We start from the raw sequence: 24,571 nt of genomic DNA, 5'->3' as shown, positions 1-24,571 counted from the left end.
TCCCCCGAGACACGCCATCCTGCAAGGGGTACTTTGACAGCCGCAAGCCGCGTCATGCAAATGAGCTGAAGGCTCCGATGCTCTGTGCCTGGCCCCCATTGTTTGGACACGGTCGATCAGAGTATACTCGTAAGTAATTCATACGTGCGGCTGACTCTCCCAGGATTGCGCTTTCCTTAATCGTCTACCCGGCCGCTCACCGCTGTCGGGCGATGCCATGGACCCGCCCTCCTGCAATAATGCTACGTGCCGGCATCCCTCGTAGAAGAAGCGCCATGAAACGACCCGATGGAGCCCCATTGAGGAACAGGCTGTTTCGTTCAAACGCCTTCGTATAACAACAGGGCGCTAAGAAAAGTCAATGTGTAAGCTTGATCCTCCGTTTCCTTGTCGTTTTCTGTCATGGTGCAAAAATATGTGGTTCGCTTCGTCGAATGTCAACACTCGTATTTCACTTTGGCTTTTTGTATTTGAACGCGACCATTCCTACTTCTGTGAACAGCAGTACTTTCCTTCCTTAGCGTTTCTCCACCGCTAACATGGTATCGACTACCGTTTTTTCTGGTCTCGTTCTTCTCCTTTCACAATCTTTTTTCACTCCGGCGCTTGCCCTGCCTGGCGCAAGGCCAGCACCTGGCCGTTGGGATGCGAGAGTCCCTCCGAAGCGTGCGCCGATACCAGGTCGCTTCAAGCTAAGAGATGCTTCGGAGACTTTATACAGCAATAGTACGACCGCGGCTGCCGCCACGAGCAGTTCTCTCCTCGGTACCGCTGTTCCCTCGACCGAGTCGGTCATCTCGAGCAGCTCTGAGAGCAGTTCTGAAAGCAGTTCTCTCCTCGGCACTGCTGTTCTCACGACCATATCCGTCACCACTACCAGCTCTGAAAGCAGTTCTGAAAGCAGTTCTTCTTCCGATATCTCTCTTCCCACAACCGTGTCTGCCACTACGAGCGATTCTGAGAGCACCTCTCTCACCAGTTCTTCCGATACTGCTCTTCCCACAACCGCACCTATCACCACCTTCAGTTCTTCCTCTGTTGTTGCGATTCCTACTGTACCATGGGGTGTCTCGACTACAGTCGTCTCGGGTACGACATATTCGCTAACGTATGTCTCTACCACCGCTACCCAAGACACGACAATCGTCGAGTCTGACGCCTCAACGACCACCACTGCGTCTTATACAGCTGGAGCTGCTATCTGGTGGATTCCCAGCCTACCTGTTGGCTGGCCATTGCCCATTCCTGGTCCCCCTCCAATCGCCCCACCGGGACCTGGAGGAGATGGTGGCAATACTGGCTGTCAATTTGGCTGCGAAGACACTAACCCCAGCGACACACAAGGCACTCAAGAGCCCACCAGCAACCAAGAGTCTCAAACCACAACAACCGCGTCGTCTTCGGAGTCCTCGAGCAGTTCCAGCTCCTCTAGCTCTTCGTCGTCATCTGGGCTCTACTGCGAGGTGGGTTGCGCAATCTGCAATCTTCGTCGCGGAGTAGCTGCACCAACCGCTACTCCAGAAAAACCAAAACGCGAAATTGGCAATTTTATGCAACACGCTACTCAATCTCGTAAAAAACGAAACATCCCCGGAGATGACAGCGATGGCGTTGCTGAGACCTACAGCGAGGTCAAGACTAACGCAAACACCCAAACAGTCGAACTTGCGGATGGACCGGTCCCCGGCAATGCTGTGGCTAGGCAAGGTGTTTCTTCATCAAAGTATACCGCTTTTGATGAGGCAGAGCACAACATTCTTGTTGAGGGCTTAGAGGGTTGTACCTCTGTCATTGTCGTATCTCGTAAGGGCGCATGGGCAAGCCATTTCTGGGAGCGTCCCTCCTTTACATCGGGGGATGCAAAGTTCCAGGCAGACGTAATCGGTTTCTTGAACACAGATCTTGGGGGTTATGCCGCGGACTGGGCAGACAGCGCTACCACCAAGGTTTTTATCATGACACCAGCGCCAGAGGTCAACGATTTGAATGGCAATGGCAATCCATCCAATGGCAACAATCCACAAAAATACCCCGACCAGGTTGGGGCGATCATCACGGCTCTAAACACGATCGTGCCTGGCGCAACTATCCAAACATTCGTTTATCAAGTGCAGAGAAATGAGGTATTCTTAAGTTCAGGCGCCTATGGAAAGGCAATGGTAAGCACTGGCAACACTCTTCATTCTTCCACGCTAACTCTCTCCCAGATTCTCTACAGCAACAACCAAAATTTCGACCCTGATACGTTCGGTGACTGGGATCCAGCTCATCACTTGTATCAAGTTTGGACGCAGGCCCAACTGATCACCCACGACGATTGGGTTCCTTGCACCGGCAACTCAAAGCGTGATGGATCTTCGTGCCCCATCAGCAGTTCTTCTGCATTCGCTTCTAGCACTACAAGCCCGACTAGCTCCGGTATAGATTCCAGTACTGAAAGCGCTACTGTTTCGACTACGGATTCCATTAGCACAAGCGCCGCTGCTTCCACTACGGATGCCACTTCTGCCCCGACGTCATCGCCATCTGGCACCGCTTATACCTGTGAAGTAGAGTAAGTCTCCCGAAGCCGACCCAGAGTTATGAACATGTACTGACATACGACAGCGAGGGTGATCGCACTGACACTACCTGTTCCTGCACGCCGCAAGGATGTGAAGTCGGAACCAAGGGATGCTACGCGCTGATTATGACGAAAGAGAAGGATGGGTGTGATGATTCTTGCAACGGCTGCCAGCCGCCGGCGCAATCGAGCGCCGCCGTCACATCTGACCCAACTTCCACCGCTGAAGCACCTTCTTCAACCCCAGACCCTACAAGTACCACGCCACAGCCCACGCCTACGCCTACGGAAGACCCCAACAAGCCGACGAATCTCAAGTGCTATGGCGAAGGCACTGCAAACAGCCTGATCTCTTTCGACGAAAGCGCCTCTACGGACCCCATTAGCAAGTTCTGCAACGATTGGATCGGAGATGATACCTACGAGGTTGATCATGTCTCCATGGCACAATTTTACCCTATCGACGGCCAATCATATGATGCTTCTACGCGACTGGTGCAGATCGAGGGTATTGTGAAGGATTACGACTCTGCCAAGGCAGGGAGCGATGAAGAGAAGGCGGCTACGATAGCGAATTGCATCAAGGGGCTGACAGCCGTCGTGTCTTATTGTGATCCTGGCAGTGGGACTAAATGGGGCGGTGTCGGACTGTGGAGTGGCCAGGTTTTGGGTATCGGTGGAGATACCGATACCACGACGCTGCCTCTGGGTTATGACGGATAGGAAGCACCTTTTTTTTTTAACTTACTTTTCATTCTTTGAACATATTTAATATTTTGTACACCAACTGTATAACTATTCATTTTTTTGATCAAGAAGCTTAACGTTGCTGTCAGAAGCGACGTGTATATCGGTTCCATTGACGCGATTCTGAGCAAGAGCGAAAGGATATCCGCTAGTTTTTACAAGACGAAGTTGCTTTAGGAAGAGTCCTCCCTGCCTCTACATTCGCTATGATTCCCTGGCCGCCAGCTCTATCTCCAGCAGCAACCCTAAGGTGACCAATATAACAGATTCAGCAAACCTAGTCTCTTTCGCCCTCACAATCCAGCCAAAGACCATTCTTTATCTCCTTGCAGCTACCAGCGTTTTATGTGTTGTTGGTCTAATTCTTATCCTGCTATTGAAACGACATCTGAAAACAGTAACAAAAGACAACTTAACTACAGAGAAGCGCAGGCAGTTACTAAGACGCGCCTCGTTCAGGTTGCTATGGGCGTCGGTTGGGCTTGCTTTGGCGTCAGCAATTGCAATCAGCCAGACAACGAGCGCGATGGAGTTTGTCACCTAGGATGGGACCGTGTCAGCCTTCCAAATCACAGCCGGGAAGACTTTGAGTGTTCTTCAGTGGCTCATCTTATTCTCGCGCGCTTTTTTCAGCTGGGGTATTAAGCATATTTCCAAAAACAGGGCGGCGTAATTGGGTTGGCAGGAAATGGAAAGGCTATGGATGATGGTAGCATATATCCCGCCCCCTCGACCTACTTTTAAAATGCTGCCATAACTGTCTCCTTTTGTTTGAGATATAATGGACAGTTAGAAGAAGATGGAGTGCAACTCGTACCTTAACCTGTAAATTTTAGGTGGTTAGCACTAAGAATGTGCTTTATTATTTTTGGGAACTACGTGTACATATACAAAATTAGACTCTCTCGTTTTATACTCGCCGAAGAAGAGGTATCTACTTTTACGCTGGATTAAGCTTGTCTAAATTACTAACGACGGCATTATTCCGGATAATCAAAGCGGTAACAAGGTTCAACCAAGGTCATAGCACCTTTGTGTTTCACAGCCAACCTATTACGATCTGTCAGAGAGGAACTTCGGTTGCCTTTACATCTCGTAACAGGAAGTGAGATCACGATCGACATGGGCGCCTCAAGGGCGACCCGACATGCCGACCAACCTCATCAATATTCCCGTCCAACAAACCGACTAGCCTCTTATTGCATCCACGCTACATAGCTCACGCCGTCGCTGATAAATGCTGGCTGCCCAGCGGCGCAGAAGATAGCACGGCCTAAAGAGATACTGTGGCGATCTGGGGAGTGTTCGTATTGGGTTATGTATGCGCTATCCTTGGTGATTCGAATAGGGATAACTATCTGACTAGTTGTGCTCCCTATATATGATCCGGGTGGCCCAACCGCTCGGTAAATTGCTGAGCGACGCGATAGCTGGTATATTTAGATACATGTACTAGTGAAGGCTAAGAGAAACGTACGTTTGGAAATTGCAATTGCTTTATTAGAACATTTGTTCTGACTTTCCAGGGCATCCATCTCCCCCTCTGCTCTACATCTCTCTAGTCTAGCTGCCCCCTCTGTCTTTGCGGCAGAATAATCCGCCTCATGTTCCGCCTCCCACTTTTCTAGTCCCTTATCGATATCTACCGGGAACTGCTCGAGATGCGATGGCATGGGTAGTGTAGGTAGATGGAGTTGGTGGGTTGCTTGTTTTAGTAGGCTCCGCGTAGATCTCTAAATAAACAGCATGTTAATAAAATGGGAGAAGGCTGTAGGCTACACAAACTTTGCTGCAAAAGGGGGTGTCTTCAAGGCGTTGTTCAGTTTTGCACATATTGGTGGAGGGGTAGGCATCTGCTCAAAAGTCTAGACCATGTGACTGCCCCACCACCTGGTTGGGCTCCAATTTCCGGCCCCATCCGTCTCGTCACGCGCCACTCTCCGTGTTTTGCCGGCTAGCGTAGTTCGGCGACTAAGCCACAGAGCCTCATCGAACGTCAACTCTCATGCCTTCCTTTTTGACTCGGAGCACATCGCTGAAGGCAAGAGGTCATACAACCCGCTCCTCTCTGCCTGTAATGGGCAGCCGAGGAATTATTCTCCGCATGCATACTCATGGCGCCCGACATGCCATGCAATCAGCCGACCACGGAAACATACGTCTTGCACCGCAGGGCCTAGGCTCCGCGTCCTGGTGCGAAACTCCGTTCCGCGCTTCTTCGATAATTGACAACGACATTTATACGCGCCAATAAAAGAGATGATGGCAGGTCGTGTGGGCCGCTCCTAGCATCTTCCGCCCTCGATCTAGTCTCTTCTGGTCCTGGTAGGATTTCATTGCTCTGTCTGCCGATGCCCCGAGCACATTGGAGGCAAGTAGCCATGCAAGTCATACCGCTTTGTACGGCCGCTGACACTTTACTCTCCTCCGCAGGTATCCTCATGCCGCCCTCTCCTCTTCATACAGTGAAATGGCTGCATGTTGCCTCACTCCAAACCATAGCAGCGGGATGGGCCATCGTGCGATGGCAGATAGCATGCTGACTCACTTTCCTATTACAGTGTATAAAAGCTTGCGGTCCTCCTTTGATCCATCAACAGCATCCACGCCCTTCTTGTCTGTTTCTTTGTTCTTACTACCCGTCCCTCCAACGATGTTAGTCTTTGACGAGTTCTCTGACGAGTTCGTTGTTGTCGAGTTTGAGTCTGAACATTTCGTTGTTCTGAAGTCTGCCTTGAATCCTGCACCAACCGACACAGCTCGTCCACCTCCAGCATCACCAGTTTCATCTTCAAAAGTTTCATGTTTAAAAGACTGCGGTTGCCAACAAACAGTCTCGGACCTTCCATCTCCCCCAGCTGGCAGCTCGGCTCAAGTAGCTCATAGGAAATGTCCACAAACAATCTCTGTCGCTGCACCGCCTCCACCCCCCCCTCCTCCTCCTCCTCCACCACCACCTCCACCACCACCTCTAGCATCTCCAGTTCTCAACGATTGCGGTTGTGAACGGACAATCTCTGTCGCTGCACCGCCTCCACCTCCCCTGCCTCCTCCTCCTCCTCCTCCTCCTCCACCACCACCTCTAGCATCTCCAGTTCTCAACGATTGTGGTTGTGAACGGACAATCTCTGTCGCTGCACCGCCTCCACCTCCTCCTCCACCACCACCATCTTCTTACTTTTTGATGCCGCCGCCGCCGCTGCCGCCGCCTCCTCCACCCCCTATATCACAACAACCGCTTCCATGGCAGATGCAAACAGGATCATCGGATATGCCATACTTCCCAAACAAGTCAAAGAAACAACATATCGATTTCAACGTACCACCCCCGCCCCCACCCCCACCTCCAGGAATGGTCATCATGAACCAGGGCAGGGGACGCACCTTTAGCCGAAGTTCCAGCATCGATTCTTACCGATCAGCCAGTTCGCCAGTCTCGAAGCACATGGCCGAGCGTGTCAGTAGCCACAGCGATCTTATACCCCCGCGATACTCTGGGGAAACGGATCCGGATGCCGATAGGATTGTGAGAATACCTATATTCAAGCGCAATATCTATGTTCCATCTCATGGTGCATCTCCGGCCGACCTGGCGGACTTTATGTGGCTTCTTAAGTTTGGTGGGCCAGAGCAATGGTATGAGAGACCAGAACCAGTTAAGCTGGACCGGATGACTGCTCTTGATGCTGTTGGATGCCCCCCAGATAAGCTGAAGCCTCTCGACAACCCTCGGCCGTTGTCTCTTGATGTTCCTCAGATATGGGCATCCTCAGCCTTGAACACTCCCACCAATGATGATGTCTTCGACTGCATGGCCGGCCACTCGACGGACGGAGATTTTGCTGGAGCTTGTCACCAGTGTACTGATGAGAAGTGTGAGGCTCTTGAGAAGACCTCCTTAGTATACACCCTTATCCTCTCAACTTTCCAGGCGAATGAGTACTATTCTGGCAAGGTCAGCCTTTCTGGGAATGGAAAGAATATTTATAAGATGACAAGATGCGGTCGAAGAGAAGCAGCGGCTGCTGCCGCCTTCTATGCTGCTGGCGCCAATGGATGGAGCGTGGTATTCTCCTGTGTAATGGTTGAGGGAGAGACTGAGTTGAGAGGTAATGGTGTCAGTGTTGAGAGGGTTAATAACTTGTGGCAACTTGCAGTCAGGCAGCGATTAGGAAAGAAAGTTAAGATGATGTTCTACTAACTAGACAGCCTCGCCATCTTTCTACTGCTCCTTCTCCGCTTTATGAACTAGGACTGTGTTTAGAGCGCGGCGAGAAGGCTGGGAAAGCCCAGAGGAACACCTCGATGCGCTTGTTGCTGCTTTGAAGGAGTACCGCGGATGGACAACTTGACGAAATTTTCATTCTGGGTGGCTGTTATTTTCTGTTCCTATTTTTCGCTCCTCTCGGTAGCTACAGCTTAGTGGCAAATTCTATCTACCATGCAACCCATACCGCAGACTCCTCTCTCCTCAAGTGGTATTGTCGTATCACAAAGCCCCAGCTTCCACGACCGCGACGCTTGCAACAACGCTTCTAAACAACCCCAGACCGGCAGCCCCAAACAAACACCGGCGAGTCACCGATAGGGACGAGGAGAGGACCGACATAGTAATATATAGAGCTAGTTACGCCCGGATGCACGTTTGCCTTCAGTTACAGCGACTCCAATCGTTCTACGCCCATCCCAAACCTCTGGTTCGCATCTTTCCCACAACTCGAAAGTGGCTTAGTAGTCTCTGGACGAACACCTCTCTATTATAGCAGGGAAAATACCTTTGTACAAGCTCGTGGTGCTCGGGGACGGTGGCGTCGGGAAGACAGCTTTAACTATCCAGGTGGGCCCCTTCCACATTGTACCGCAAGCAAGTGCAGATTGATCTCCAGTCATGCACGCTGGAAGTGCTTGACACGGCAGGCCAAGAAGAATACATCGCGCTGAGAGACCAGTGGATACGGGACGGCGAGGGCTTGTGCTGGTCTATAGCATCTCGTCTCGGTCGTCCTTTACACGCATCCAAGAATTTCACCACCAAATTCAGCGGGTCAAAGAATCATCGCTATCCGGATCACCAACATACCCCGGCTCGCCACCAAGCGCATCATCGAACGGGTCTGTTTCGGCCCGGCGCCAGTCATGTTAGTGGGTAACAAGTGCGACAGGGTGACAGAACGTCTCGACCAGGAAGGCAGCGCGCTCGCTCGCTTGCTGGATGCGATTGTGTGGAGGCTTCCGCGAAGAATCGCATGAATGTTGAGAAGGCCTTCTACGATGTTGTGCGGCAGCTGAGGTGGCAACAACAGTCTTGCGACCAGGACAACAAGTCATCGCGGGCAGACAAATTGGAGAGGAAAGCTCGAGGATATGGTTACGGTAATTGTGGCGCAGGGTATCCTCGAAACCAACGCGGTCCACGGGGAAAGCGTGGGAGTGGGAATAACACAAAGTGTGTAATCCTATAAATCGTGTATGCATGTTTGCCTTCATATGCAATAGTCCAAGAATGACGGAGACATGCAAGCGACCATACTCTTGCGATGGGCTTTGATGGCGCCTACGATCAATGGAGTCTAGTGGCCTCCAATTGAGCGTGGCAGATGTCAGCAATCAAGGCTGCCCTTCCGTAGCCCTCTTCCCGTATTTGCCATTATGCTAGAACGCAACACCTGAGAATGTGGGTCTGCTAGCGATAAAGTTGAACGGGAGGGACTGATAGGCCATGACCATCTGAACAACAACGATGTGGTCCCCGTGGTATGCCCTGCTGCAAGCTGTTATTGAGGCGCGATGTGGCTTCGAGCCTTGCTTCCGGGCGGCATTCTGCCCCCACGGGCATCTTGAAGACAGTGGCGTTCTAGCGTGCAGCCATGGAGCGGAATAGAGTTTGCCATGATGTACTCGGATTAGATCTCTGCAGCCCTCGTATTAGCAGAGAACGGCCCCCGGTCGAAAAGTGCAAGGTGGCGTAGACCCCTTCCTGCAGACCTACATATAAGAAGGCCCTCATCACACTCCTGCAGATTCGCGACCCGCTCCAAATTCCCTTGCATCATCAACCTTTGTTCATCTGCCGAAAAGTTCCTACATCCTATCACCAGCTAGGCGGCCGCTGGGCCATATTGGCTAGCTCCCTAACCACAGCGAGCCGCAGCGAGCCGGAGCCAGGCAGCAGCCCAAATCGCTGTTATGATAGTCCGCGCCGGAACTTGCAGAGTTATCGAGGGATGCGATAAGAAGCCTGGACTCATTCGCGACGGTCCCAGTCAGTCACTATTCGTAGCCTAGCATGTACTTGAGAACTACGCTAAACACTACATAGACGACCGCACAGACGGCGGATTTGACCCTGAAGCGATTGACTGGAGTGAATTCTGAAGGATACCTTCTTTTGAAAGTTTGGAAATAATCTCGCGAAGAGGGAGTCGCAAATGGGGGTCTTGTGCGGTAGCATCCATCGCAATACTCCTGAGGAGCTGGTTTTCCGTATCATTGCCTGAAACAATTGCCATCATTGAGAACATCTTTCCAAGTGCCCAGATATCATTCTGTATTCTTGCTTCCACGGGTTGAGATAATGGGTCGTCTAGATCCTGCATTTCTGGCGATAGCCATTCCTGAGTTACGCCTCCAATCCCACTAATATCAATGAGGACAGCGTTATTCTCTTTGCTGATGACGATGTTTGCGGGTTTTAGATCCATGTTCGGAACGTTCCTCTGATGAAGAAGGTCGAGCGCAATGGCTGTCTGCAGTGCCCATTGTCCCCACGGGCGTTTCCTCTTTTGTGACCGCAGTGCATCCTGTATGGTGCCGTTTGGATGATGCTCGAGAATGATCCCGCGTAAGACGGCCGGTCTGTCTTCTTCGTAGCCATCGGTAGTTTCGTACGGGTTTTTAGAGATGACAGCAGCGATCAGTTGAACGACAGCTTCCGTGCCACGAAACAGTTCTAAGTTTCGTAGCTCTTGTTCCAAAACCTTACTATCCCTTGGCTCGTAAAGAGGCCTGCCAATTTCCTTGTAGACATATAATTCCTCGTCGCCGTTAATGTGCACTTCGTACACCCCTGGAGCGAGTTCCCTTTCCTTCCTAATTCCTGACAGATCTTTTATAGGTATATTGCCGCCACTTCCAAAGGATGGAAACCGTACTCGAGATGGGTCCTCTTGTATCTGGACCCATAGATGGTCGACGGTGGCTGTGTATTCATTTCCTGTGTCTAGCGGTGTTTTTAACCGGAGCCTCTGGCCTTGAACAGTAGCAGCATTGTGATCACGCGTTATGTAAAGCTCTGTAACCGTGTCATCCAGGAGCTGTATGTAGTCGAAATCGATATGAACACAGAGATTCTGTAGATCTTCTCGCCGTTTCCGTACTTTGGCGAAGGGTGCGGAGGACTGGTCGGATTGAAGCGTCCCATAATAAGCGACTTTGATATGCCACTTTGACTGTGAGATCCGCGAGACGAGGCTCAGCCAGCGTTTTCGAGGCTCAGTCCCTTTTTTCAATGATGTCTCTCCGTAGCTCTTTGGTTTAAATTCGATAGTGCGCGAGAAGCAAGGCATATTCGCAGTTGTGGATGTTGGGTAAGGGTCCAGCACCTGTCGTGTCGTAATCCTTGGCAATCTCAGAATATAGCAGAACCTTGGGTGAAGGTGTAGGCGCGTAGGTAAATATGGGGCGGGGGATAGGCGCGGTGTCAAAGAGAAAACGAAAAAACGTGACTAAAAACCTGCCAAGGTCCGTCTGCCGCAAATTCCTCCACAGCAAACCATTTTGTTAGCAGCGCTCAACAACACCCTGCGCATGGCTGAAGGGGGGTGGGCTTTTAAGATATAGGGAAGCTGAATCTTGAATTCTGCGTTCATACTTCTATATTTAGTAAAAAGTTGGCACAGATTTCAATAATCTCATTACAAGATGATGTAATGAAAAGTCCAAGACTGAGTGGTTTAGTGGTAAAATTAGCCGTTGCCAAGCGCATTATCGGCTAGCCCCGGGTTCGATTCCCGGCTCAGTCAATGTTTTTTTCGCATCCCGAAAGCTCTCATCAGCGTTCTAGAAATGTCATGTTAGAATTTCATGTTTTTTTGCCTAGAGAGGTTCAACGTTGAAGGAAGTGCGGGGAGCCGTCAGTACGCCACCATGGCACAAAACGGCCCCGCATTGGCGAGAACAAGCTTCACAATCTCTTGCTTTTTTGCTCAATTATTTGATGGAAGAGCCATGAGGAATTTGAATCTATATAACTTTCATTCAATGATGGCCCATTGAAATTATCCACGCGCTCACAGTACTTCGTATTGCACAGTGCACGTATAACTAGTCATGTGAACGGCGTCCAACTTTAAGTCAGGTACACGATGAAGATCGATACCTCTTACTCAGAAGTCCGTTGGTCCCTGGGTACTCGTCACTTGCTTAAAGTATCGTCGGGTGCACCGAGAATCGTCGTCGCTGCCGGATATGACCCCAACCCGTTCTGCAAAACATAATTTTGTGAAACCCAAGAGCCGAAAACGCTTGCTTGAAATCAACGTTACAGAGCGCTGGAGAGCGGCTTGGCTTCGGGTTCGCTGGAGCGGGGGCATCCTTGCCCGGCGCGCAGAAGGATTGAAGTCCTGGATCTGGCCACCTAGTCGTTGAGGCCTCCACGATCCCCAGATTCCTTCGCGGGATTGGAGAGGGTAATACGATGTGTGCAGCGCCATTCCATTTGCGCACAGGAAGCTGATATGATGGAGTTAGCCTGAATTCGCCCATAAGCTTTTCCATCTCCTAGTATCCACTCCGAGTATCTTGGTGTATTCAGCTACGATGAGCTTGAAACTCTTTGATCGTTTGGTGTGCAGCTTGGAGAGCCTTCTCTGCCGCGTGCCACGCCGGCGCCCCGTGTGGAGCACCGTGGCACGCTTATCGGCCCACCAAGCTCCTCTGGGGCATGCCGAGCCGGCCAAGGCGCCGGTCGGGCCGAATGATTGGGTGAATGCACGCACCCGCACTGCGGGGTTGGCGGGGACGTTGCTGGCATCGGTCATGGATGGATCGTCACTGCCACCACACCACCAAGCACGAAGCATGGAACGATCATCGCACCATAAAGATCAGTGCCACCCCACTCCTCCCAGCGAGGCACACCAACATCGCAGACAGCCTGACTTGCTGCCTCCCCAGTTGGCCGCGCGAGGTGAATTCCCCGGAAAATACTCGTTGACACGGCAGAGCCCGCGAACGCTCGACCCGTGGTTGAGCACATCCCTTACGCCGTCGGCAGTTTCTGACAGCATTCACCAATCTTCAGCGACCATCCTTTGCCCAGAGCGTACCTACTGTGTGTATAAATCCAGACCAGGCCAGCTCTCTTGCGAGTCTCCCACCACGTCTGGACAGCAGCCATCATGGACGAGAAAAATGAGACCGAGTACACCGCCCAATTGGGCTCCGGCGAACCTGCAAGCCCGAAAATGAGCGCCGGCCGCTATGCAGCCACCCGCTTTTCCACTCTCTTGCCGACCTTTGACAAGGTTGAGAACCCCTTCACACTGCTCGCCCTACTCAACAAGCAACAATGGATGTTTTTCCTCATATCTTTCTTCGCGTGGTCTTGGGGTAAGCATCACGTCCAACCCTCCTTTCCTCTTCTGATCCCATTCTGACCTCGAACAGACGCTTTCGACTTCTTCACCGTCTCACTAACTGTCGAGAACCTCGCCGAGACCTTTGACGTCAGCAACAAGGACATCACGTGGGGCATTACTCTCGTGCTGATGCTGCGATCAGTCGGCGCCATCACTTTCGGAATTGCTGCTGATCGATATGGCCGTAAATGGCCCTTCATCGTCAACAATGTCCTTTTCATCGTCCTCGAGATGTCCACTGGATTCTGCAACACCTACCACCAATTCTTGGGCGTGCGAGCGCTCTTTGGGATTGCCATGGGCGGACTTTACGGCAATGTTGCTGCTACCGCCCTAGAAGATTGCCCGGAGGCCGCTAGAGGTATTATCTCTGGTATGCTGCAACAGGGATACGCTTTTGGGTACCTGCTCGCAACTGTCTTCTCGAGAGCTTTTGTGAACACTGTCGGCCATGAATGGCGCCCGCTTTTCTGGTTCGGCGCTGGCCCACCAGTTCTGCTGATCATCTTCCGTCTCATGCTCCCCGAGACGCAGGCATTCCAAGAGCGCGAAAGGGTCCGCAGAGCAGGCCACAGCGTCGCACACACCTTCATTGCCGAAGGGAAAGTCGCCCTGAAGAAGCACTGGCTCATATTGATCTACATGGTCTTGCTAATGGCTGGATTCAACTTCATGGTTAGTTTTCATCCTCGCAACCTCTAGTCTTTTTAACTCACTAACAAACTCAACCAGTCTCACGGCTCCCAGGATCTCTACCCGACCATGCTCACTAATCAATACAACTTCAGCCCCAACGCCGTCACCGTCACCCAAGTTGTCGCCAACCTGGGCGCCATGAGCGGTGGTACCGTAATTGGCTACTGTTCTCAGATCTTCGGCCGCCGCTTCAGCATCGTCTTCATCTCCATCGTCGGCGGCGCCCTGCTCTACCCCTACTGCTTCGTCACTGACACCAAGATTATTGCCCCGGCCTTCTTCGAGCAGTTCTGCGTTCAAGGCGCCTGGGGCGTCATCCCCATCCACCTGATGGAAATGTCTCCAGGATCGTTCCGGACGTTCGTGGTCGGAACTGCGTACCAGCTCGGAAACCTCGTGTCGTCCGCCTCCAGCACCATCGAGTCAACGATTGGTGAGCGCTTCCCGCTGCCGCCGAAGATCGCGGGCAAGAAGAAAATCCCCCGGTATGAGTACGGCAAGGTCATCTGTATCTTCATGGGGTGCGTGTACGCGTACACTATCGTGTTGACGATCTTGGGGCCTGAGTTCCGGAATCGCAACTTTGAGGTTTCGCATGATGAGGATATGACTGAGGCGGTGAAGAAGGATCAGGCCGAGATTCAGAAAATTGTGCAGGGCGGCGATGATAGGCGTGAGGATGTCGAGAAGGCGACGCAGTAGGCTAGAATAAGCCACAGACCTGCGAGGAAGAGCTCTGGTGGGTTATGGGAATTTGATGCGTTCGGGTTTGATACCTTCATACGAGTGATAGAACATGAAACATTCCGATGCGACTACCTGACCTTGAATTCCTCTACAGACCTCGTCCCGTGCTAGTGCCTTTGAAACTCGAAAGTTGATGAGTTTTGCTCATGCAACAGTTTCTCTGAATGTGACGGATCAACTTTTCTCTTGCGAATAAAGTCTCATCGAGCTTCGCATCTACTTTTTTTTCATTATGTCTTTTTCGGAAACTCAAGTGCAGAACCCCCTTTGGCCTATATACAGGAATTATGAGCCCACCACATGTTGTACAAGCTACCTCTCCGAACCGTTTAGCGCCATCGAGCCCTGAGTATGTTTCATGCATTTGATATAGGGGAAGGAAAATATAGGACGCTTGGTAACACAAAGAGATAGACCCCGTTACATATTTAGAGTTAAGTCGTGAAACGCAAAAATGAGTGCCAGGTGCCGCTGTTGGAGTATTTGAGAAAGTACAGATGATGCGCTAGAACTTGCTGATAATGCTTCGATTCCCTCCTGCAATCAAACGGTCTATTCAGCCCGCGATCATACCCATTCGCAGACCATATTCCATTTCGTTAACTTTGTCCTCAAGCCGATAAACTTTGGCCTCAAGACTCTCATCAATGTCGAAGGGGCCGAAGCCGTGGGGAGGGAAATAGTCTGGAATATTATCCTCGAAGTCGTCTTCGACCCACCCAGGACTCATGGGAATCCCATCTTCGTCCAATGGCCCGGGAACACCAGGGAAATCTTCAAAGAAGCCCGGGTGAAACTCACCCATCCGTCGTGGTGGTGGTACTCGCGGTGGTGGCGGCATACCGCGGTGCGGATTTCCGGGTCGCAAACTTGCTGCATACATCATGTCCCGGAGGAATTCGTTCAGAAGGCGGTGATTGCGGGCCGTTCTATGGTGGACTTGGGACATTATGCTGGGCTTCCCTTTCAGTATTTGTTGAAAGCACATCGCTTTGTCCGCCTCATCCAGGACAAGTTTTCGAATCGCCTTCCACCACCTTATGATGTTATCCGGGTTCTCCTTCCTTGCGATGATGGCCCCATTTTGAAGGAAGAAAGTGCTCAGAATAGAGCTTATGGGTTGTGATTTTGAGTATCGCGCAACATTCGCCAGAGACCCGAAGAGAGACAGGCATTGTGGGAAGCGCGATAGGCCACGTCCATACGTTGACATTCGTTGGGCGTCTTGTTGCAGTAAACCCTCTAGGCGTTCGAGCAAGTTGACTTTGGAGGCTTCGACACCAAGTCGTCTCGAAAGCGTGTCGACGACTAAGGAAATGGCATAGAAAAGACTGTTCGAATTGGCATCTCCTTGGCTCCGTCTGACACGCTCAGTCATCTGGTAGACATCCATGCGCAATCCCCGTCTTTCTGCGTCAGTCGCGAATTTTGGGAGCAGGTCTAGCATTGCTTTTCCGTCGACAGGAATAACTGCGTCATGCGTATCGATGAAGATGGAGGGGTACCGGCCATGGCCCACCCCCATTGCATGGCTCATCATAAGATTCATGCTTCTTGAGGAATGAAGATTTTTGAAGTAGAAGTAGTGTAGCTTACTGCTTTGCGCGGAGCCGACGAGAACCTCCAAGAGTATTAATACAGCTGCCCGATGACCCAAGTAATGACAAGCTCATCAGTACGACGGCGATTATGTGCTGCACGGTAGCACAATGGTTTGTTTGCTTCGTCGTTCTTGATAGTCAGGGCCCGGTGCTCAGCCCGCTCGACACGTCCTGTCGCTTGATAGAGAGCAAACAACGTACTCACTGTGTCCCTGTGGCAATGGTAATCGTGAAAGCGTTAGCAACGTTTATTTGCCTGCATTCCGGGAGCTCCTCAAGGTCTACGGCCGATTTCACCGCTACTTCGAGAGTATGGCCCAAGCAACGCCGCTTCGGAAAGCTGCATTTGGGCTCGACCCAGCCGGGTAGATTCCGCCAGCTTGGAACTAGCCCTGCCATACTTCAGCCTCAGATCTACGGCTTAAGTGGTCACGCAGATCTTGATGCGCCGAGGGTATGAACTGTCTTTGTTGGGTCCTTTCTGAGTCTCGCCACGAAGCAAAGCTACCAGAACCACGAGACTCAGAACGTACTGGATGATTGCGAGTGTTCTAGACTACGACCCGATTTTCGTAGAAAGTAAGCAAACTGAGTGTCTTTGCAGACCATTCGTTGGACAAAGAGGCCCAAATAGACCGCGCAAGCGAACGGGTATGTGCCATGACCGCGATGTGACTGAGAAAAGCGAGGCTAACGGCTCCACGCAACAGCGTTCTCATATACTTTATCCTACCCCTTGTGAGCCCTAGGCTGAGCGAGTGAGCCGAGCGTCGGAGTCGACAAAGTTGTGTTCATCTAAATTGTCTAATTTTTATTGTTTCAGGTGGCGGTGCATTTACATCAGGTGATACGGAGTGTATCTTGCTTGACAGATGGCTTAACAATTAGCATACCAGTAAATAGAACAACTAACTGTCCAGTCCTAGAGGGCTGTGTTAACCAGTGATGCAGAGTGACAGAGAAGTGATTAAGGAGGCGTAGTTGAGTTCGGAGCTGCGTAGGTAAACCCGATCCCGCTCCGAGTTCCGAGCAGAGAAAGCCGAACGCTTGATTGAACCTCGCTCCTTCATCAATACCTCTCCACTGACTTCCTCATACAACTCCATGGTATTATGGCCATGGCAGGGTGATAGTATCCCATTTACTCTATGAAAGTTAGAGCGCAAGTAAAGGGCGTCCTTTCACTTTACCCCTTTCACGCGCATTGCTCGTTTGGCTAGAGCAATCACAACGTGGACATTTTGACTAATCTGCTATCCACGTACTTTAACAAGTGCTCACGTTGACTCAATTACTTACCAATTTGCTATTTTGATCCTAGTCTATCAACACCATTGTTGGCACTCTTTTTTTCGAGCTTTCTACCATCTTCATTTCTCAATAGTATCTTTCTCCGGTGTCAACTTCAACAGAACCGAGTTGAGCCATACAACAATCAGAAAGCTCCTAATACCTCTCATTGTTCGTCCTTCTCTTCAAATGGACCAGGTCCATGACTGAAAAGATGGAAAATTACAAGAAAATCTCAGGAACCCATTCCAAAACGAGGAACGGACTTCGTCGGCAACCTACCCATAGCTCGAAAGCGCTTTTCAAGATATCTTTATCAATAACAGGGGCATATGAGGAGGTGCGAACTGTCTCGAGGGGGCTTTAGTTTAGATAAACATGGAGATATGTAAAACATTTGATGCTAGGCAACCTAGGACGGGTATCCAATAGGCAGGACTTGGAACATGGCGTCCGAACTCTCGTCTGGGTTGCAGAGCACAATAGAAGGATTTCCTGTAGGCTGAACTGTACTGGTCGCCAACTGCAAACGCCGCCATCAGATGATGGGAGGAGTAGCCCAGAACGACTTCCATCTTCGACCCCTCATAGAACAAGCTGAAGAACGCAAACCAGGCGGCGGAAGAACACTTCATTATATACTACAGCCAACCTGTCTAGTAGGTTCCAAGGGCGATAATGGCAGATACTGCCATCCGAAACGCCGTTGGGGGCGGCCCGAACCATATCGATGCTCGACCTCAAATGGAATAGGTTGAAGAGCGCAAACCAGGTGAGGGAAAGATGATGCGTTCTCATACTGCGTACTACGCTGTAGCTCTTCTTACCAGTCGCGTCAGTTGCTGTCTGTGTTCCGCTATGAGCACCGTGACTCGCCTTCGGCTTGTCGCTCGACCTGAGGAGTACCGACACCAAGAGCCTGTACTATTGCCTAAACCTCATTGCTAGACCAGGGCTTGATCTATGTGCGTATTCCATACCTCCGTGTGAGGCTATATGGAGGAATGTGAGTTCGTTGTGTTGACCAGCCGGCGATTACCTTCCATGGCTACCAAAGGACGCGCCATCTACCAACCCAAAAGAGACTGCCACGCCTCCCCGCAGACCTCCAAAGGTACCCTCGAAGGTCTCTAAGCAGCTAGATCCTCGACTATTGTTTTGCTATTGTGCTCGTCTAGGCAAGCATGGGGCCGTCTGATTGGCCGAGGATTTTCACCTCATCCCGATTGTAAGCTTCGCACAATGGGGGAGGCAGGCAGCTATGGTGAGATCGTACGAGGCTATCTCGGCTCCTCACTTCACTCCTCCCGCCTGCGCTAGCTCGGATCTCTACTTAAAAAACCCCCGGTCCCCACTGCCTAGATCTCTGCTACATCACACTCCTCGAACCCTCGCAACACCTCGTTCAGAGACTCTCAACTTCATCTCAACCTCTATACCAGCTTCCGTAAACGCCTCCTTCGCAATCGGAGATGTCTGATTCCAAGTTGTCTACTCCTCCCATGGAGAACTCCGAGGATCATGCAGCCGCCGTCTCGCAGCAGATCGAGGCCGAGATGGTGGGTGCTCATTTGGGCGCCTTAACTCCTCGAAGCAACTCACCCAGCGCCATTACTGACAAGATCCAGGGCGTCAAGGCCAAGGCTTCTGACGCCGACGATGTCCCCGCTCCGCCTGAGACCCCCAAGGTGAAGTCTGTTGGCAAGAAGACCCTGAAGACTCCAAAGACACCGAAGACACCAAAGTCTAACGGCAAGCGCGCTGCCCCCGCAGATGGCGAGTCTAGTGCTGCGAAGAAGGTCAAGAACGAAGACGGCACCCCGAGCGGCCGTAAGGGCGTAAGTCACCGTCTGTGGTACATAACTAGAGACATTCTCAAGGCTAACATTGTCAACTACAGACTAAGAAGATTGCGACGACTCTGGACGAACTCACTACCGAGGACAGACTGCTCATCTCTATGCGCGATGAGGGCAAGTCATGGTCCGACATTGCCGACATGTGGGCTAGGGAGACTGGAGCGCCCCCGGGTGGAAAATCAACGTTGCCGAATCGCTACTCGAGGCTCAAGGCCAACCTTGCCCAGGTCAGCGATGAGCACATGGAGCTCCTGGTCAACGCGTACAAGAAGGTCCACGAGCAGTTCGAGCAGGAGAAGGCGCGCTTCGAGGTAGAGAAATGGAGTCGCATCAAGACGGTGATGGAGGAAGCTAAGGGCGTCGCAGATCAGAAGTACACGGTAAACATACTCCACCCACCTGTGACAGATCAAAAGCTAACCAAAGTAGGTTGCTGCTCTCCAGAAATACTACAAGAAGGCCGTGGATGCCATTGCCGCGAAGGCTGCCTCTTCCACCGACGGTGACGCTGGCCCTTCTGGCGCTATTCCCGCTGCTGGATCAGAGGACGCCGGTGAGAGTGATCGCGCTCGCCATGACTCTGCAGTGGCCTTCAAGGCAGAAGATGAGTAGCTTGCTCTCATCCGACAATGCTGATGATTTGTTATCTCGCCCGTGTGCTGCTTCATTTCAATACTCCGGCGGCGACGTCTCATCATATCAGCATCGAACATGGGGGCCTTGACATCACTTTTCTCAGGTTCTGGGCGGCTAGGATTGCTATTCAAGGTGCTTCACACACTTATATCGTCGGGTCGTGCTTTAGAAGTATGATACCCGGTGTTTGGCATGCGGATTACCTTATGCTTGTGTGTGGGCAGATAGCAATCAACGAGATCTTTCACTACTACCCTCTCTCAATCGTGATGTAAGATGACTTTCATGCGCCACATATTGAATCTCCTGCATGTAATGGCAGAAACCCGAAGCTTGTCGTTCGGAGCGTCTGGTAAGCTCGACATGCCACCTCACACGGCGGCAAACACATCAGACATGTATCGACAACTGTAAATTATGCGCGTGAGACAAGCTCCATCGCTTTTCCTGAGGTTTCGTACACTGGCTCCAGTGTCTGCGACTGCTGGGGGTTTTCAATAGGTCCTCCAAAATGCGGATGGAAATGACCGTCTCATCAATAGTATCCCAAAATGATCAACAAAAGTTTGAAGAATGTACATAGAATATAAGGATAGAAGGAAATATATGTCCACAAGACTTATGCAATAATATTGCCTACTTTGCAGCATCCTAACGCAAATCTCATGTAAATGCAAGCATCATCTCCACAACCTTTCCGCATCTAACACCTCACCAATCCAAGCCCCCAGCACCTCTCTCACCTCCCGCCAAAATCGCCGCGGCGGCCCCCTCTTGCCCCTTCCCGCTCTCCAAATGACTCGCCTTCGTGCTCTTCCTCCCCTTCATCTCCACCGCCTTCAGCTTCTTGTCCAACTCCACGTACGGATCATCCGTCTCGCTCTTTTTGATCTTCCACTTTTCCGTCCCCAGTACGCCATCCAGCTCTTCAACGGGCGGCAGCTTAACATACACCCACCCATCCTCGCGCTCCTCAACCGGGAACGTCGCGATATTGACCTCGTCGTCGTTGCCGCACTTCCCCGCGTCCGCGCCGCCGAGCTCGTAGTTGCGCTTGTGGTACGGACAGCTGACCCACAGCTTGTTCTTCTCGCGGTCGTCGCCGATGAGGCCATCGGAGAGCACGAAGGCGCGCTTGTGTGGACACATTTGCTGCGTGCAGTAGTACGTCCCACGGACCTTAAAGACAGCGAGTTGGGTATCGCCGCGCTTGACAGCTTTAGAGTCGCCAGTCGGCGTGTCTTTGAACTCCGAGGCTTGCACGATGGGCTGCCAGGAGAGCTCGGTCCATTTGGTACCGCGGAAGTCTTCTTTGACGGAGTCCTTGGGCCAGTAGGAGGGGCGCTGTTGGCCGCGCTCGACGGTGGGCTCGATGGTGTCGACGATGGTGTCGGATGTGTTTGCGAATTGGGAGAAGAGGGCGCGGCGGGCGGGGTTTTTGATAACTTCAGTCCATTCGCAGAAGTAGGAGCCGACGAGGTCGGCCATTTGCTGCTCGAGGTCTTTGCAGATGCCGAGTTTGTCTTCGAGAATCACCTCTTGCAGGTACTTGATCCCGCCGGGGAGGTTCTCGATCCACCGTGCTGTGCGCTGTAGCTTGTCGGCTGTGCGGATGTAGAAGGAGAGGTAGCGGTCTAGAATAGGAATGATATCGTCCGGGGGTACGTCCTTCGCCAGGAGTTCTGAATGCCGTGGTTTCGCGCCGCCATTGCCACCGACAAAGATATTGAAGCCCTTCTCTGTTGCAATGAGTCCAAAGTCCTTGTTTTGAGCTTCAGCACATTCGCGCACGCAGCCCGAAACACCGCCCTTGAACTTGTGAGGACCACGGATGGACTTGTAGCGCTCCTCCAGGCGGACGGCCATACCGACACTGTCACCGATGCCAAAACGACACCACGTCGTGCCCACACAGCTCTTGACTGTACGAAGAGATTTGGCATAGGCATGGCCGCTCTCCATGCCACCCTCAACCAGCTCGGTCCAGATGGAGATGAGATCTTGCTTCTTGGCGCCAAACATGTCGATGCGCTGGCCCCCAGTAATCTTCGTGTAGAGGCCATACTTCTTTGCGACAGTGCCGATGATGATGAGTTTCTCCGGTGTTATTTCACCGCCAGGGACACGAGGGATGACGGAGAAGGTGCCGTTGCGTTGTATGTTAGCCAAGAATCTATCGTTTGTATCTTGCAGGCCACGTCGAGACTCGTCCAGAAGATGTTTGTTGAACAACGAAGAGACGATAGATCCAATGACAGGTTTGCATGCTTCGCATCCAGTGGATTCTGGATGCTTGCCACATTCTTTCATGACATCTTGGAATTCCTGGAGCTTCTTGACGTAGATGATGTTGAAAAGATCAGCGCGGGAGTATTCGAAATGTGGGCATAGATGATTCTTGACTTCCTGGCCCATCGATGTCATGGTCTTGTTGAAGATCGTTTGTACGAGAGGCATGCAGCCTCCACATCCTGTACCAGCCTTCGTGCAAGACTTGACGTCGCCTATGCTCTTGCAGGTACCATCCTTGACAGACTTGACGACGTCGCCTTTGGAAACATTATGACAAGAGCAGATCTGAGTATCGTCATCACTGTGGAAACATATCAGTTTGGTGTGTCTGCAAACGATAATGGCGACTTACAGATCATCACCGTCGTCATCGCCTTTGGGAGCGCCGATGATGAGCTCACTTGGTGGAACCTCCAACGGCTTTTGGTTCTTGACCATTGGCACCAGTTTGACGTAGTCTTTGGTGTCTCCAATCATCATACCACCCAGTAAGTACTTGCCGTCCATTGTGAAAAGATATTTCTTGTAGATCTGCTGGAACGGATCTTTGTATGTCAAGGCCTTCACAGGCGGCGGCGCCGGACCGTCTGTCAGTTTCTTGATACTTGTCCTGCTTTCAGTAATGCCCTCCTTTTTTGCGACACGTACAGGCAATTGCTTCGGGCCATCGCGGTCAGCGAAGAAGTCTCCGAAACTCGCAACTTCAACCCCTAGAAGCTTAAGCTTCGTGCTGAGATCTGGACGCTTGAATTTCCGGGGGACATGTGCTTTTGCTTGAGTAAGATTGAAAGCTAGGACATCCGCCATTTCAACACCAGGTGCGATCAGGCCGAATGTCTGATTCTCCCAGCTTGCGCATTCCCCAATGGCGTAGATGCCTGGAACGGAAGTGCAGAGATCAGGCTTGACGACTATACCGCCGCCCCTGTCTGCGCATTTAATGCCTGCTTTTCGTGCAAGCGCATCTCGAGCTTTGATGCCAATCTACAGATATCAATATCTCTCGCAGAGCTGAAGGGTCTTAGCACTTACTGCAAAGCATACACATGAGCAGTCCATTTTCTCCCCATCCTCAAAAACCACGCCCGAAACAGAATTGTCGTCATCCGTTAGAATTTTTCCAACCCGCTTGCTCAGCAGGACATCAAGCCCTAGCGCTTGAACCTGCTCCACCACCATACCCCCAGCGTCGCTATCCAGCTGCCGTGACAAGACCCATCGATTTCGCTCGATGAGTTTGACCTGGCCGAAGTCCTCCAGGTCCATCATGGCTTTCGCGGCTTCCAGGCCGAGCAAGCCGCCACCCACCACCGCACCCGTTGTCCCCTTTCTAGTCGCTGAATACTCAATGAGTTTTTGCAAGTCCTCAATGGTGCGGTATACAAAAACGCCTTTGGCATCGTGACCAGGTGTGTGGCGAGGCAGCAAAGCATCAGAGCCTGTAGCTAGTACGAGTATATCATAGGGAACGGTATCGCCGGCAGAGGTCCTCACAACCTTTTCGTCCTGCACGATCTCGGTGACGAGGGTATTGAGGTGGTAGTTCAGCGAGCCTTCGGGCATTGATGAGTACTTTACATAGATTGAAGGTTAGCGATCCATCCTGAGGCGATTCGAGTTATCAAGGTTGCGGCATACCCATTCTTTCGGATTCAAGTATAGATTCTCAACTTGTCGATGCTGGAAGAAGCTCGTCAAGCCCACGCGGTTGTACGCCAGATGCGCTTCCTCTCCGATGACAATGATATCGTACTCGCGGCGTTTGACATCGTATTTCATGAGCTTCTCACTATTCAACACCTTCGCGTTAGCAATTGCTGACGGCCTTCACACGCGCCAATGCTCCTCGAGATGTTGACATCAAGACTGGAGAAGAGCTTACATGAACGCAATGCCCACCATCCCCAGCCCAACAACCACAATCCTCTTCCTCTTCGTATCCTTTGGAATCCCCCCATTGGCCTCCAACCCCTTCACCGTTTCCGGGAGCTTATTAGCCTCGGCATCATTCCACTCGCTGTTCGACATTGTCGCCTTCGATGCCGAAACCGCCGCCTTCAATTCACCCAAAGCAGCTCGGATGAGCCTTCAACCTCCTTCACGTTCAAATTCCCTGAGACGCACTTCACTCAAAACTCAAGATATCACAGCACAAACCCAACAAATCGCGACCACAGATTTTGATGTAGTAAAGAAGAAGAGAGCAGAAAACCGCGCTCTCAACATCTCACAGGAGAATACCAGATTTACTAGCCCGCATGCGCCTATCCAGCCAACCACGGGCGTGATGATAAAAAAAAAAACAGTGCATCATCGCGTCCAGCCCCAGCATCTCCGGCCCCCGCGGACTACGAGATACGCCCCCCACAGCGCCACCGCGATACACGCCGGGGAGGGGCTGGATGCTGCTGCGTGTTGATGATATCTCCGGGGAGGTTCGCCTTTGGTGATGAGGGCGATCCTGATAAGAGGAGGCGCGTTGGTGTTTGGCGTTGGTGGAGG

General features: G+C 51.7%; 8 protein-coding genes and 1 non-coding gene across 9 annotated transcripts; 5 read left to right on the top strand and 4 right to left on the bottom strand.

Annotated features, from left to right (window-relative positions):
- The first annotated feature begins 352 nt into the window (after positions 1-352).
- BDZ99DRAFT_493058 (uncharacterized protein) lies at positions 353-3,467 on the top strand. The gene is made up of 3 exons (XM_033723203.1): positions 353-2,159; positions 2,208-2,554; positions 2,608-3,467. The coding sequence occupies exons 1-3, from the start codon at positions 540-542 to the stop codon at positions 3,284-3,286; spliced, it is 2,646 nt and encodes an 881-aa protein (XP_033584160.1). The 5' UTR covers positions 353-539; the 3' UTR covers positions 3,287-3,467.
- A 1,861-nt stretch (positions 3,468-5,328) lies between these two features.
- BDZ99DRAFT_564970 (uncharacterized protein) lies at positions 5,329-7,911 on the top strand. Its single transcript, XM_033727421.1, has 2 exons — positions 5,329-5,681; positions 5,744-7,911. The coding sequence occupies exons 1-2, from the start codon at positions 5,662-5,664 to the stop codon at positions 7,509-7,511; spliced, it is 1,788 nt and encodes a 595-aa protein (XP_033584159.1). The 5' UTR covers positions 5,329-5,661; the 3' UTR covers positions 7,512-7,911.
- A 51-nt stretch (positions 7,912-7,962) lies between these two features.
- Positions 7,963-8,992, bottom strand: BDZ99DRAFT_456952 (uncharacterized protein). Its single transcript, XM_033718574.1, has one exon. The coding sequence runs from the start codon at positions 8,783-8,785 to the stop codon at positions 8,450-8,452; it is 336 nt and encodes a 111-aa protein (XP_033584158.1). The 5' UTR covers positions 8,786-8,992; the 3' UTR covers positions 7,963-8,449.
- A 328-nt stretch (positions 8,993-9,320) lies between these two features.
- On the bottom strand, positions 9,321-10,875 carry BDZ99DRAFT_564969 (kinase-like protein; the record flags this gene model as incomplete). Its single annotated transcript, XM_033727420.1, has 1 exon — positions 9,321-10,875. One exon carries the CDS (start codon positions 10,873-10,875, stop codon positions 9,622-9,624), a length of 1,254 nt encoding a protein of 417 aa, XP_033584157.1. The 3' UTR covers positions 9,321-9,621.
- Positions 10,876-11,251: 376 nt separating this feature from the next.
- BDZ99DRAFT_t9 lies at positions 11,252-11,331 on the top strand. The gene has a single exon. It is a non-coding gene; the product is annotated as a tRNA-Gly (tRNA).
- A 1,443-nt stretch (positions 11,332-12,774) lies between these two features.
- BDZ99DRAFT_374112 (MFS transporter) lies at positions 12,775-14,346 on the top strand (the record flags this gene model as incomplete). Its single annotated transcript, XM_033714903.1, has 3 exons — positions 12,775-12,919; positions 12,977-13,623; positions 13,681-14,346. 3 exons carry the CDS (start codon positions 12,775-12,777, stop codon positions 14,344-14,346), a joined length of 1,458 nt encoding a protein of 485 aa, XP_033584156.1.
- Positions 14,347-14,851: 505 nt separating this feature from the next.
- BDZ99DRAFT_529475 (uncharacterized protein) lies at positions 14,852-15,940 on the bottom strand (the record flags this gene model as incomplete). The annotated part of the gene is made up of 1 exon (XM_033726405.1): positions 14,852-15,940. The coding sequence occupies one exon, from the start codon at positions 15,938-15,940 to the stop codon at positions 14,948-14,950; it is 993 nt and encodes a 330-aa protein (XP_033584155.1). The 3' UTR covers positions 14,852-14,947.
- Positions 15,941-18,754: 2,814 nt separating this feature from the next.
- On the top strand, positions 18,755-19,935 carry BDZ99DRAFT_564967 (uncharacterized protein; the record flags this gene model as incomplete). Its single annotated transcript, XM_033727419.1, has 3 exons — positions 18,755-19,120; positions 19,183-19,521; positions 19,571-19,935. The coding sequence occupies 3 exons, from the start codon at positions 18,755-18,757 to the stop codon at positions 19,751-19,753; spliced, it is 888 nt and encodes a 295-aa protein (XP_033584154.1). The 3' UTR covers positions 19,754-19,935.
- Positions 19,936-20,194: 259 nt separating this feature from the next.
- BDZ99DRAFT_493053 (nitrite reductase) lies at positions 20,195-24,364 on the bottom strand. The gene is made up of 5 exons (XM_033723202.1): positions 23,952-24,364; positions 23,708-23,858; positions 23,102-23,641; positions 22,422-23,053; positions 20,195-22,370 (listed from the first exon to the last, which is right to left on the bottom strand). The coding sequence occupies exons 1-5, from the start codon at positions 24,095-24,097 to the stop codon at positions 20,489-20,491; spliced, it is 3,351 nt and encodes a 1,116-aa protein (XP_033584153.1). The 5' UTR covers positions 24,098-24,364; the 3' UTR covers positions 20,195-20,488.
- Between the last annotated feature and the right edge of the window lie 207 nt (positions 24,365-24,571).

The sequence above is a fragment of the Mytilinidion resinicola genome, assembly GCF_010093595.1.
Source record: "Mytilinidion resinicola strain CBS 304.34 unplaced genomic scaffold BDZ99scaffold_1, whole genome shotgun sequence".
NCBI lineage: Eukaryota > Fungi > Ascomycota > Dothideomycetes > Mytilinidiales > Mytilinidiaceae > Mytilinidion > Mytilinidion resinicola.
Note: the sequence above shows the minus strand (reverse complement) of the source record. Positions and strands in the feature narration are given on the sequence as shown.

Bases quoted from the DNA above. Each gene is read 5' to 3' on its own strand.
- BDZ99DRAFT_493058 (XM_033723203.1), top strand. From the start codon at position 540: ATGGTATCGACTACCGTTTTTTCTGGTCTCGTTCTTCTCCTTTCACAA. The intron at 2,160-2,207 runs GTAAGCACTGGC...ACTCTCTCCCAG, and splicing joins GCGCCTATGGAAAGGCAATG to ATTCTCTACAGCAACAACCA. The intron at 2,555-2,607 runs GTAAGTCTCCCG...GACATACGACAG, and splicing joins GCTTATACCTGTGAAGTAGA to CGAGGGTGATCGCACTGACA.
- BDZ99DRAFT_564970 (XM_033727421.1), top strand. From the start codon at position 5,662: ATGCCCCGAGCACATTGGAG. The intron at 5,682-5,743 runs GCAAGTAGCCAT...TCTCCTCCGCAG, and splicing joins ATGCCCCGAGCACATTGGAG to GTATCCTCATGCCGCCCTCT.
- BDZ99DRAFT_456952 (XM_033718574.1), bottom strand. From the start codon at position 8,785: ATGCATACACGATTTATAGGATTACACACTTTGTGTTATTCCCACTCC.
- BDZ99DRAFT_493053 (XM_033723202.1), bottom strand. From the start codon at position 24,097: ATGTCGAACAGCGAGTGGAATGATGCCGAGGCTAATAAGCTCCCGGAA. The intron at 23,642-23,707 runs GTATGCCGCAAC...ATCTATGTAAAG, and splicing joins ACTTGAATCCGAAAGAATGG to TACTCATCAATGCCCGAAGG. The intron at 23,054-23,101 runs GTAAGTGCTAAG...TGATATCTGTAG, and splicing joins GCTCATGTGTATGCTTTGCA to ATTGGCATCAAAGCTCGAGA.